The 13,315-nt window shown below is 44.6% G+C and overlaps 1 protein-coding gene across 1 annotated transcript; it reads right to left on the bottom strand.

Annotated features, from left to right (window-relative positions):
* Positions 1 to 765: 765 nt before the first annotated feature.
* Positions 766 to 5,695, bottom strand: PRND (prion like protein doppel). Its single transcript, XM_073324943.1, has 3 exons — positions 5,569 to 5,695; positions 5,234 to 5,416; positions 766 to 2,027 (listed from the first exon to the last, which is right to left on the bottom strand). The coding sequence occupies exon 3, from the start codon at positions 2,015 to 2,017 to the stop codon at positions 1,457 to 1,459; it is 561 nt and encodes a 186-aa protein (XP_073181044.1). The 5' UTR covers positions 2,018 to 2,027; positions 5,234 to 5,416; positions 5,569 to 5,695; the 3' UTR covers positions 766 to 1,456.
* Positions 5,696 to 13,315: the final 7,620 nt, after the last annotated feature.

The following is a 13,315-nucleotide window of genomic DNA, read 5'->3' as shown; positions in this document are numbered from 1 at the left end:
CAAAAGACCAGCCTTTCTTTTTAACTTCTAAGAACCTCTGTAAAGCAGGATCACTGGATTTGGTGCAACATTTACCACCCCATCCACTCCCTCGCACCTGTCGGTTGAGACTCAATGTGTGGGAGGAAGTTTGGTTGCTCAGTAGGTTTCCTTATACCGTGCCTTTCTTATAGTGCATAATGCCCTTCCAAATACGCTTTGCTGCTCCCAAGTATTTAATATCATTACCACAACTGAGTTTCCCATGAGTCTCAAATATGCTGATTAGGAAGGGCAAAGCCAAGAAATGGGGGAGTGCTAGGGCACACAGATCACTGTCTATCGCATAGCTTGATCATTCAATTGTGCAAATGTAACCCTCCTGGGTGTGGTGGTCTGTCCCATCTAGTGACACCGAGACCACGTAAAGAGAGAGAAAATGAGTCTGCTCTTCACCCTTAGCTGACAGTCAGTTGGCTCTTAGCTCATGCAGTAGAGGCGCGTGCACTAAGCTCCAGGGGTTCCCGGTTCGATCCTGCCCGCCGACGACCGGGGTCTGTTGGCGTTACACAAACTGAAGAGGAGAAGACTGTGTCTGCAACCAGCTCATGGCTTCCTTCACTTGAATACGGTTGCGTGTTGGAATTTAGTAACAATGCAAAATAGTGGAATAACCGGCTCAAATGGAATGATTTAATCAAAGATTAATACAGCAATATCCAGGATACAGAAAGAAAACATACTTTACCACCCCTCTACATGATGAAGAAAAGGTAGTTTAGTCGCATCTTCCGTACTTAGTGGAATGCTGGCAGTATTCATTCCCAATTTAGCCCCCCAAAACTCTTTCCTTTTATAGGATGTGAGACTAAGAAATCTTTGTGGGGAGGGAAAAGTTACTTTCTCACAGTTATTTCACTCTGTGTTGTTTTCAGTATCTCATTTTTACCTCATTACGTATGGGATTTCTTTTATGGTTATCGCACTTGACCTGATTGATAAACTAAAGGGGATTTATAATCCAGACATTATTACTGACAGCTGTGGCAACCGGTACCTCTTAATGAGTTAACAACATCTCTCAGTGGGTCATTTATTTCATCACAGGAAAAGTCTGCAATAACAAATATTAATCACAGAACATAACTGTATCATACGCACCCTGTATATTACCTGGTCTTGTTAATTATAACACATATTAATAAGAATGTCCATTACTATAGAATCCAGAATCGTTCCCTGGACTAGGTTAAAGGAGTTAAAAGATTAGCATGGTCCTTTTATTTGGACACACATTAGCCCACTGTAAAACAAAGCACATGAGTTTGATAGAATAGATAAATGCCACTTGAGTTTATACGCACAAAGGATTTTGGTTAAAATAACAAAAGAATTATGGAAGTTTAACATACAGAAATCATAAGAGGTAAATAGTTACTGACAGGCACTCCCTCGTTGCCAGTAAATCAATGCAAGTTCATTGCACGGTAAGAGAAATAAAACTCATGAGGCAAAGCATTGCTACCCGACCAAAGGAACCGTGGATGGACAGAGCGAGGCTGCATGGTTGGCAGCAGAAATCCATTGCACACAAGTGGCTTATCACTCGCCACATGACCCTGGCGTACGCACTGGTGGCATTCTTTCCTTCGGATAGGCCCAGTTTGTTTTCAGTCAGACTCACCGTAACGTTAAAGCACTCGCTAACCAACGCGTCCTTGGTTGCGTTCGCCTCTAGAGACTGGAAGCACCGAGGGTAATAAACGCAATCGGGGAACTTTTTGAAGTTGTCGGTGTAATATCTGGCATCTTCGGGCTCTAGTTTGATGTCGAGCAACTGGCCGGTGTAACAGAGCGTGCCTGGAATCTTCACAGGCTCTTTTTTGGATGGCGGGCTGGGCTTATTAACGGGGGGAGGACTTTTATTCTGGTTTGCTTTCTTACTTGTTGAGCCGCCCCTCCTGCAAAGGGTGATATCGCTACAGAGCACCAGCAAAAGCATAGCCATCCAGCAGGTCACCATCCGGGTCCTTCCCATTCTGGAGGATCTGAAAGGGGAAGAGATTTGGATTATAAAGCCAGAAGGGACCATTGTGATGATCTAATCTGACCTCCTGCTGAACACAGGCCACAGAACAGCCCTCAAATAATGCCTGTTTGAACTATATGGTATATCTTCAGTAAAGCATCCGGTCTTGACTCAGAGAATGGCAACTGATGATGGCGAATCCTCCAGAGCGGCTGGCAACTTGATAATTTACCGTTGAATCTCACTGTTTTAAAAGATTTCCAGTTTGAGTTTGTCCAGCTTCTACTTCCAGCCATTGGATCTTCTTATGCTCTTTGTCTGCTAGATTGAAGAGCCCATGCAGGTACTTATAGCCTGTGATGGAGACGTCCCTTAACTTTCTCTTAAACTAAATATTTTGAGCTCCTTGAGCCGGTCACTATAAGGCATGTTTTCCAATCCTTTCATAACTCTCACGGCTCTTCCTGAACCCTCTCCACTTCCACAATGTCCTCCTTGGATTAACAGTCATTCTTAACACCCTAATCTATTTTCTATAGATACGGCCTCAATCCCAACACCCTGTAAACTTTGGAGGGGATCAGAATCCTCGCCTGCATCCAGACCTGAATTTTGCAAAGGTTCCTAACTTTATAATTGACAAAACCAACCCTCTTGTCCCAAATGCTCCCCAACCGTTTTTGGAAGAGGAGGGGGAACAACTCTGGATCCAAATTCTCCAGCATGTCAACTCCATGACATTATGCAGTTTGGGCAAGCCGTTTGACTGCCAGGGTAAGAATGGGGAAAAACAACCAGGGGAAGCTGCCAACATTTAGGTGACAAATAATCATATGCAGATAGTGCTCTTCAACCAGAAGTCTCAAAGGACTTTATTCTGACGCATCACAAGCCTCCAGTATTACCCAGAGGCTGTGTAAGAGCAGCCAGATACTTCCTTTTGGCTGGAGGAAAGATGGTTGAATGGTTACAGCACCAGCCTGGAACTTGGGACCCGAGTTCAATTCCCCTGCTCTGCCACAGATTTCCGGGTTGATTTAAATCACTTTCCATCTTTGGGCCCTGTAGAATGGGGATAGTCACACTGCCTTGCCCCACAGGGGTGTTGTGACCTGCCCGGAAACGAAAGTAGTGGGGGCCATTTAAGCACGAAAGGTAGAGCGGCAGTTGCACGGTGCAGTAGACTGTGGGCAAAGGTACCTTCGTGTAAGTAGCCAGAGCGATATTTCCATTTTACATATGGGGAAACTGAGGCATAGGTTAAAGACAATGGTTGCTATTTTCAAAATGACCTCGGCGATTTAGATGCTTTTCCCCATTGAGATTTAAGGAGGGAGTTCAGGGCTTTTCTAACTTCTAAGTATTTTGGAATTAACGCCTAACGAACTAGGCTGCCATAAGAGCGTTCTTTGTCTGCTGCAAAAGGAGAACTAAGAATATTGAACAGGGCTCTCCAGGAATACATTGGTCCCACTGACTTCAATGGGCTTTGGATCAGGTGCATGTTAGTTTTTAATGACCCTTTGCTGTTCTCCACCTAACCCTGTTTACTTCAGAACCCACCGTGTTTTGGGAATTGCTTTGGGGTAAGAAATAACTAATAGCCACAACCCATATTGTGCCACTGGATATCAAGCAGAACTCCTCCCCTCCCCCCACTGATATCAATGGGGGTGGGGGGAATCTGCTTAAAACTCAATCCATTGGATCCATCATAATAAGTTTTGAAACTGTTCATGCTCACGGTGTGGAAATGGAGTTTTCTGAGCATGCAGGACCTGATCCAATGGGAGACCTTCCATTGACTTGGGTGGGCTTTGCGTCAGGTCCCAACTCATTCTATGCTAATAGGAAGGCTGTTTTATGATCACAGGATGTTGCCTTTTTGTAAGGCTTCACTTTCAGTGGAAAGTAACAAGTAGCCGCTTTCCAGCTAGGCTCATAGAGCAAGGTTCGTAGCTTGCAGCCCCGACAAATTGTTCCACAGTACGTTACAGCTTCTTCCTGTGGAAAGTGTGTGTGGATGTTTTGTTCATCGCAGAAATCTGTGGGTAACGTTTTTTTAAAAAAGGCTGTCAAATCAAGCTCCTCATTGAATCAATTCTGTGGACCCAGCTAAGGGTACACAGATGTACTGCTTAGCGTTGTCTCCGAAGGCTCCACATAAAAGAGAAAAAGGAAGTAAAATGTGTGCCATTACACACTCTTTCTCCCTCTCCTATCTCCCTCTTAGCTATGTACCCACAACCATGCATTTGGCTCAAATGTCTACGTTTGGGTGGGTTTTTTTTTTTTTTTGCCAACCAATCTTGCTCACCAGAGTGGCAGGCTAGAATGGAAAGCTCAACAAGAGACGACCGTGTGGAGATCAGGGTGATGGGCGCATTTTGAATACCTGGACAGACAGAGTATTGTGTATATGTATCCTGTAGGTTAGCTTGAAACACACAGAAGATGGAATGGGTGGATGCTTCTATGCTTTCCTATTTTTTTCCTGACCTCTGGTTCGAGCAGAGGAATTGGGTTCTGTTCCCCAGCTCTCCCATTGGTTTTCTCTGACCGTGGGTACATCATTTAACCTCCCTGAGCCTTAGTTTCTCCATGTTTGTTTCTTGTCTTGCAGGGGCGTGGTGGCAGTGGATGATGGTAAGCCACTTTGGGATCCTGAGACAGGCAAGGTGGTATTATTGAGGGGGGAATGCAGTGCTGCCGGTGTATTTCTGTAGAGCCAAATCATGTTGTGTTTACTCCGGCAAAACTCTGACTGAGAGGCGGTGGGAATACTAGGATAGAGTGAGGAGCGGGTTAGAACAGAAAGATTGAGCTCGTCCATAAATGGACCATTCAGCCCAAAGAAGAGACCACAAGCATGAGCAAGCTTGTGACTGTGATACATTTTTCCCCCCCCTGTGAGGCTAAATTCAGCAACGAAACCCACCAGATAGATTTTTTTCTTTTTTGGTAGGTGCTTTGTGGTTTTCCCCGTCAATATGGTACTACATACTGCTAGATTTGCTTCTATCTAAACTAGCAGATGAATAGAACTCTCTTCCTTTCCAGGAAAAGAATCTATAGATACAAGGTTTGGAAACTCAATGGAAAGGTCATTTAGGGTCCAACATGCAACTATACCCATTAAAAACATTATCTATGATAGTTTTCATATCCCAGAGCAATAAACATTGCTTGGGCTGGAAGAAACAGACAGTTCTTTTAGGATCTCACCGTGCAGATATCAGGTAACTTATCTGACAGCATGTCTAATAATCATCCAGATAAGAGAACTTGAAGTGAATTCTTGTCCTTGTTACATCAATGCAATTCCTCTTTGCTTCGAGATCAGTCTTTGGGTCGTGAATTATTGCAGATCCATCAGCAGTCCCTTTTATCCAGGTCACTTTGGAGTAACTGAAAACAAATGATGGTTACATAGCTCTGCAATTCACAATACAGGACGGAGTGAGAAGTTATTAAACAACAAATGTAAATGGCAAAATCCTATGCAAACACGAATGAAAATAAGTGATAAAAATCTGTGCCGGATGTTGGTAATCACTCACCTTTCTGCTAGAGAGTTGCAGGTTGTTTTTTGGGGGAAGTGCAGGTCTCGATAGCAGCTGCCAAGCTGACTCTCTCAACCTATATAGCAGTAGGTGGGGTATGTTCATTTCCAAATATGGCAAATTATTTCTCTCTGAGTGTCTGAGAGCATCATCTGTTCCCCTCCCTTCCTCCCCCTTCAAGGTTTGATTTGCCTCTTGTGAAATAGTCCATTTTCCTGTACATCTTAGAGATGAACTGAGCTGTGCAGTTTGTATTTGAACTGTAAGCTCTGTAGGGACAAGGACAGACTTTTTGTACAGCGCCCAGCACAGTGATCCATTATTAGGGCCTACAGGTGCTCTTGCAATACAAATAATATCTAGACCTGGATCTGCATCTGAACTTGGCCAAACTTCCAGGGCAGTTGGGTTGAGTATCCGAGTTCAGATCGTGCCTAAAAAGAGGCTCAGCTGCTGTGATGATGGGTGCCGTATAAAACCTTAAGATCGATCGATAGACGCCATGAGTGCAGGGGCCTGGATGGCCACTCGTGGTCCCTTCCAGTCCGATGATTCCATGCAGATCTGAGTTGTAAAATTTGGGGCCTGGCTCCTGAAAAGCCCTAAATTCTGAGAAGCATTCAGATCTGTCTTCTGATTTGTGGCCCGTCTCCAATAAGCACACACACAGTAAACACAGATTGTGTCGAGAATCTCAACACTTCTGTTTGGGAGGTAGGTGGGAAAGGGGATATTTTGATCTTCGGTTCTGGTTTGGTCCATTTCTACGTAGTTAGGCCATCGGCATGATTCAAACTTTTAACCTGCCTTTGACAAATTGGGGGTGGTTGGATCCAGGAATTAGTTGGGACCTATCTCTACGATAAACTAAACCTTTCATTCAGAAACCGAATTCTAGATGGTTAGAGATGGCACCACTTTACACAGTAAATGCAAGACATTTAGGAATCAGATTTTCAGGACAGAAAAGACTTATGTGATCATGTGTCCAACAGGAGGCAGTTCAAGAACTTCTTCTCTTCTGGTTGGGCATGGAAGCTCTAGGTTCATACAGCTTTTCTAGTAATAAAGATTCGTCGAAGTCAAGCAAATGGCAGGCTCAAAGCAAGTTCTTTGGGTTTGAAACAGGGGTTCTCTGTCTCCTGGATGCTGCTTGGTGTTATAGAAGATATAATCAAGTAAAGAATTGTGAGAATGCAAATAATCAAAGAACTCAGAAAATGCAGTGTGTGCCAGAAATGAAGTCCACTGGCCATAATCTCGGATGTGTGGTTTTACGGTGTTCCTGACAATTCGTGATATTCATAGCTCCTTTCCCCAACACTTTGCACATGTAAGAGAACATGGAGAACTGGAAAACATACTAGTAACACTTAAATCTCCCCACACCTCTATGAGCATTGTTACATCCCTCTAAAGATGGGGAGACTCAGGCACATGGAGGTTGAGCCCCATATTTTCAAATGTGCCCCTTAACTTCCAGGGGCCAAATCCAAGACATGAGTTTCACATGCACAGAGTATTTGGACCTCCCAGTGACTTAATTTTGGTGGTGCGGGTGTCAAGTGCCTCTTAAATTCAGGATTTAGGTGTCTCATGCTCTGCTCTGAAAATTAGCAGGCACATCTCAGCTTGGGCCTGAGATCACACAGGAAATCAATGAGCAGGCCAGGAATAGCACCCAGGAGTCCCGGTTCCCAGTATACTGCTCTAAGCATTGGAGCACCTCCCCAGTTCCCAGTAAGCTGGCTAGTACCAGCCAAACTTCCAGATCCCTGCCAGCTTCTAATAGCTGAGTATAAAACACAGAGAGAGGTAAAAGCATCTCTTTATAAATCAACTGCTAGCCCAAACAGCCAGTGTAACTAGTTAAGCGTCAAATTCTCTTGCTGAACAGACGTGGTTTTCTGCCTTTCTTGTAATTTAAACTGCTAACCCGAGCTGTAATGGATTTCCTAGTAAAGGAAAACTCCAGTGTAAAATTACAAAAAGAAAAGGAGTACTTGTGGCACTTTAGAGACTAACCAATTTATTTGAGCATGAGCTTTCGTGAGCTACAGCTCACTTCATCGGATGCATACCGTGGAAACTGCAGCAGACTTTACATATACACAGAGAATATGAAACAATACCTCCTCCCACCCCACTGTCTTGCTGGTAATAGCTTATCTAAAGTGATCATCAGGTTGGGCCATTTCCAGCACAAATCCAGGTTTTCTCATCAGCAAGACAGTGGGGTGGGAGGAGGTATTGTTTCATATTCTCTGTGTATATATAAAGTCTGCTGCAGTTTCCACGGTATGCATCCGATGAAGTGAGCTGTAGCTCACGAAAGCTCATGCTCAAATAAATTGGTTAGTCTCTAAGGTGCCACAAGTACTCCTTTTCTTTTTGCGAATACAGACTAACACGGCTGTTACTCTGAAACCTGTAAAATTACAATACTTCTGATCGTTGCATAGGATTTCAAAGCGTTGAATTCTGTCCTTCGCTAAACGCAAGATGATGCTTTAGATATCCGTGGGAATTGCACTGAAAATTACTAATGTCCCTACCCTGTAGCCCTTAGCGGAGCTGGTCAAAGAGCAGATTCTTTTTTTTTTTTTGGTCCACAGGCCATTCTGAAAACATCAGTTTGGGGAGAATGAAACTTCATTTCTTCGTATGTAGTGTTGATAACGATGATGGGTCTTGTGGGGACAGGTCGTGAAGGGCTTTTAATGGGAGGACAAGTAGTTGGGGTGTGATGCTGTGGAGACGGGAGTCTAAAGAGAGTGGTCTGGAAACAGTGATCGGCGAGGAAAATGACCTTTGCAACTACCCCCAAAGGCAGCCGATGAAGCGAGCTGTAGCTCACGAAAGCTTAGGCTCAAATAAACTGGTTAGTCTCTAAGGTGCCCTAAGTCCTCCTTTTCTTTTTACACCCTGAATGGTGGTCAAGGCCAAAGAGAAAGTGTTGCTGTAATGGAGACATGAGGCCGTGAGAACTGTCTCTTTGCTAAAGCCATTTAAAAAAAAAAATCCCACAGAAAGAATGTAATTGTCATATTTCCTAGGACTCTCCTGTGAAGGGAATTTTGTCTGAGGAAGAGCTATAAAAGATTTGCCCTGCACTGAACACAGCTCCTCTTTCTATCCATAGTCACACCCAGCAGCTGAGTTACAGATGATGTCGCTGCCTTTATGTAAGAAGTTTCTTGCTCTTGTGACTTTCTCTCCATCCTAATGTTGTTTGTCTATTTTTATTTTTAAAGCTTGAGAGGTTTCATGTCCAGTGGATCCAATCCATTCATCATTAGTCATTCTGAAATAATTAAACATAACCCCGAGCCAAGAACACATTTATGCGGGACGTGATCGGCAATTTCAATAATTACCAAATTACAGTAAGTGCTTTTTTGAAAAAAAGCATTTTGATTAATTTTTCCTTTTAGCCCTGTCTTGTACTACTCAAGTGGGCAGCAATCTTCATTGCGGCCAGTGTCTGGTATGGATTTAAAGATGAACCATTCTGACAGAACACCTAAAGCTGCCAAAAGAAATATCAGTCCTCTCCCCCAGCCCTCTGCCTTTAGCAGGGCCGGCTCCAGGCCCCAGCGTTCCAAGCAGGTGCGTGGGGCGGCAGTCAGAAAGGGGCGGCAGAGTTTCTGCGGCGGTGGCAATTCGGCGGCAGCGTCTCTCTCTCTCTCTCCTGCCAGCCGCGGCGGCAATTTGGCGGCGACTGGTTTTTTCACTGCTTGGGGTGGCAAAAACGGTAGAGCTGGCCCTGGCCTTTCGACTTGGAAGCTTTCACAGAACAAATATACATAGTAGCGAATCAAGCCCAACATCAAAATTATTTTAAATAAAAATGTTTGACTATATTTTTAGATTTTTTTTTTTTTTTAAAGCCAGAAGGGACCATTATGATCATCTCGTCTGAACTCCTACGAGAGACAGGCCCAGGGAATTTCACCAATTTGATCATCTGATCCAAGGCTCACTGAACTCAGTAGACTCTTTCCATTGACCTCAATGGAGATTGGATCAGGTTTTCATTGACAAATGCTCTGACTTGTTGAGCACCCTCTGTTTCTGCTGAAGGCAATGGGAGTTGACAGTGCTCAGGACCGTGCAGAATCACACTCTTACTGACCGGTTGATTCCTTCAGCATTTTCAGTTTCCTTTGCTGCAGGTAATAGAGAGGAAGGATGGTGTAGTGGTTTAGGCAGTAGCCTGGGACTTGACTCTCGCCCAGTTCCCTGCTTCACTATAGATCATAAAATATCAGGGTTGGAAGGGACCTCAGGAGGTCATCTAGTCCAACCCCCTGCTCAAAGCAGGACCAATCCCCAATTTTTGCCCCAGATCCCGAAATGAACTCACAACCCTGGGTTTAGCAGGCCAATGCTCAAACCACTGAGCTATCCCTCCCCATGTCCTGTGGGATCTTGGGCAAGTCACTTGGGGCTCAAGTTTCAAAGGTATTTCTGTTTCAGAGTAGCAGCCGTGTTAGTCTGTATCCACAAAAAGAACAGGAGGACTTGTGGCACCATAGAGACTAACACATTTATTTGAGCGTAAGCTTTTGTGGGCTACAGCCCACTTCATCAGATGCATAGAATGGAACATAGAATAAGAAGACACACACACACGCGCGCGCGTGCCTTATAAGATAGATAGATATTCTTACTCTATGACAGGTTTCAGAGTAACAGCCGTGTTAGTCTGTCTTTGCAAAAAGGAAAGGAGGACTTGTGGCACCTTAGAGACTAACCAATTTGTTTGAGCATGAGCTTTCGTGAGCTACAGCTCACTTCATCTTACTCTGTTATCTATCTTATAAGGGGTGTGTGTGTGTGCATATATCTATATATCTTCTTATTCTATGTTCCATTCTATACATCTGATGAAGTAGGCTGTAGCCCACGAAAGCTTACGCTCAAATAAATTTGTTAGTCTCTAAGGTGCCATAAGAACTCCCCTTTTTTAAAGGTATTTAGGTATTTAGGTGCTTCACTCCCATAGCTGGGAACTGGGCAGAGCACAGACTTGAACCTGGGTCTCTCATATGCCAAGTGAGTGCCTCATCAGTGGATTATTCTGGGGTGGGTCTCTCTCTGGTTTTCATGAATAGTTTTGAAAGATCTTGGCTACATGCAGATGTGGAACAGATGTTTTTCCAATCTCAAATTTTCCTGGGGACAGGACCAGTTTCTCACCCAGCTCTGATATTGCTACTGACCTCCTTTTGTAAAGTCCTCTGATGAAAAGCACTGGAGACGGGCTAACTGGTATCATTTATAAAGCAAGCCCAGGTCTGTGTTGACAAGGTAACTCTCTATCAGAGGTAGCTGGCAATAGATTCCAAATGCAATTTATTTTTATGGCAGTATCGCCCACAGGCTTCAAGCAGGGCCCAACGAGTTAAGCAAATACTCAGAATAAAGCACGATTCTCTGCACCAAGGAGCTCACACTGTGATTTGAGACAAAACTCAAGCAGGCAGGGAGCATGCATGCAACTGCACAATCACATAGATTAGGCGTTGCCTGCTTTGGTCCAGAACCCAAAGCAAGCTGAGGATGCCCTGTGGGGCATATGGGTTGCCCCCTGAGAGGCCAGATGGTGATAACACCATTGTCATCTCTGGGACACTCCACCAGGGAAGGGCAGCTGTAAGTTCTGGTGAATTCTACTTGTGGAATACTACCCCTGGGAGATACGCTGCTTGTGTCTCTTGGGCAGCCTACCCCTGCTCCTCCACAGCTAGTCTCATGGGTTTGCCTACATTGCCCACTAAGCCCAGGCTCTGACTTCAGGTGTGAGCCCAAGCCCTCTTTCCTTCAACACACACATCAGTCTGACTCGGGTCATCAAGCAGTCAGGACCTGGGTTAGGACCCAGCTGTTGGGAGGCGGGGGGAGATCAGAGCCTGAGTCTTGCTGTGACTCCAGTCCGAGCCCTGTCATTTTGCAGTGTGGATGCAGCTCAAGTAGCAGACCCGAGTCAGAGGGTCTGCATGGCACAGTATGGACATGTTAGTGCGGCTGTGAGACCCTGGTCCTGCGCTTGTAAACCCAAGTTTACAATGCAGTGTAAACACGCAAGCACAGGCCTGGAAAGCCTGGGTCCCACATTGTGGGATGTGCTGGCTGGCTCTTGGGTCCCTCCGTGACACCTTGCACCACAGTTCCCCTTTGCCATGTGACTTTCCGGAACAGACTTTGTGCTGCCAGTGGCTCAGGACCCAGATTTCTATTTATGGAAGCCAAGAATTAACCCAGGCCGTAAAACATGTTGGAAGTGCTAAGTCTTCCTTTTGAACAATCTACATTGATTAAGAAGCAGAAGCCTGGGTTGGCTTCCCCTGGTGTCCAAATATTACAATTGCATTTCACCTGGTCCATTGCATCCACTGCAGCATAAGCACAGTTCAGTTGCAATTGTTGTTGAGTCCTGATTTTGAGAAGTGCTGAGCACCCACAATTATGGGAGCTGCAGATGCTCAGTATCTGTTGAAAACCAGGCCTTAAGTGTATCAAGTCGTAGGTTGTTTACATCCCCCATGAAGAGTTTACAAAATAAGACTTGGCAAAGAGACTAAGGAAAAACCATAAATGAAGTAGCCTGACCAGATACCGAGTTCTGGGGGTGCAATTCAGACCTGTGAGGGGTTGTGTCACCTTAGAGAAATGATGTTTGCCGCTCCTTTGAAAGAAACTACATCAGCAGCTTTACCACTTACTGGAGTTAAGAAACACTTAAACATTAAACATTTTAATCAAAGCACTGGATTAAAAAGTAAAACAAGTTCATTAAACATACTTTAAGTGATATCAAAGGGAAGAGAGAGAGAGTTTAGAAAGCGTTACAAACAAACAAAAGTAGGAATATGCTTCTAAGACTAAAATTTTAATTTCAGCCAGTTACAATCTGCATCTTTCTGGGATCTCGAGAGCTCTGACCTCTTTAGTCTCTCAAGTGATGGATAACTTAGAGGTTCCCTTAATATCCAGTAAACCTTTGCAATGCACCACTCTAAGTTCATTGACTTGGCTTCAAGAGGCAGAGGTTTCCTGGGGGTGCCATCTCCATTCCCCCCTGAAGATGGTTAAGAGGTCCTCTTTCCCCACTTGCTCTCATGATGGCTGTGTTTACCTTGCATGTAAACATGTCTTCATTGTCTCTGCCTGATGACCAGGCTCCTTTTGTGTTCAAGACCTGGGCAGACCTGTTTTATAATTCGTTCAAATACAGACTTTCAAACACCACCTCAGAGAACATCCATAATACCACATATATCATTGTGAAATATATGTATTAATACTTTCATCACCAGTGTGTCATTAGTTTTCCAACAATATATTGCAGAACGTGACTCCAATGCCGTGGACAGCTCACAATCTAAATAGACTAAACTCCATTACCTCTTGAAAGGCGTTGATCCTGGTTGTAGCAAAGACCTGCTCCTTGAGCCATCTCCTGGTGGGTACTTGCAATCAGATGCCACCCACACTGAAGGATGCCACTGTACCCTCTGAAGCAGACAGCTGATGGATCTTTTACTGTAGATGGCCCTGTAGACAGGCATTCACTCCCCTCCCCCTGAAACTGGTCTTGTCTCTCTCCCATCAAGGCTCAGTGGGCATAGCTGACCCATGCAGGGAAATAAATGGCAGCCTAAATGGGTGCATTGGTCCGGCGGTGTGGATCGGAGTGCCCAATCGGGATGTGACGGGGTATTTAGAATGACCATTGTCA

Source organism: Lepidochelys kempii, chromosome 26 (genome assembly GCF_965140265.1).
Source record: "Lepidochelys kempii isolate rLepKem1 chromosome 26, rLepKem1.hap2, whole genome shotgun sequence".
In the NCBI taxonomy this organism is placed as follows: domain Eukaryota; kingdom Metazoa; phylum Chordata; order Testudines; family Cheloniidae; genus Lepidochelys; species Lepidochelys kempii.
This window is presented reverse-complemented; position numbering and strand designations above follow the sequence as displayed.

What these genes read in the sequence shown, in the direction of transcription:
- PRND (XM_073324943.1), bottom strand. Translation starts at nt 2,017, where the DNA reads ATGGGAAGGACCCGGATGGTGACCTGCTGGATGGCTATGCTTTTGCTG.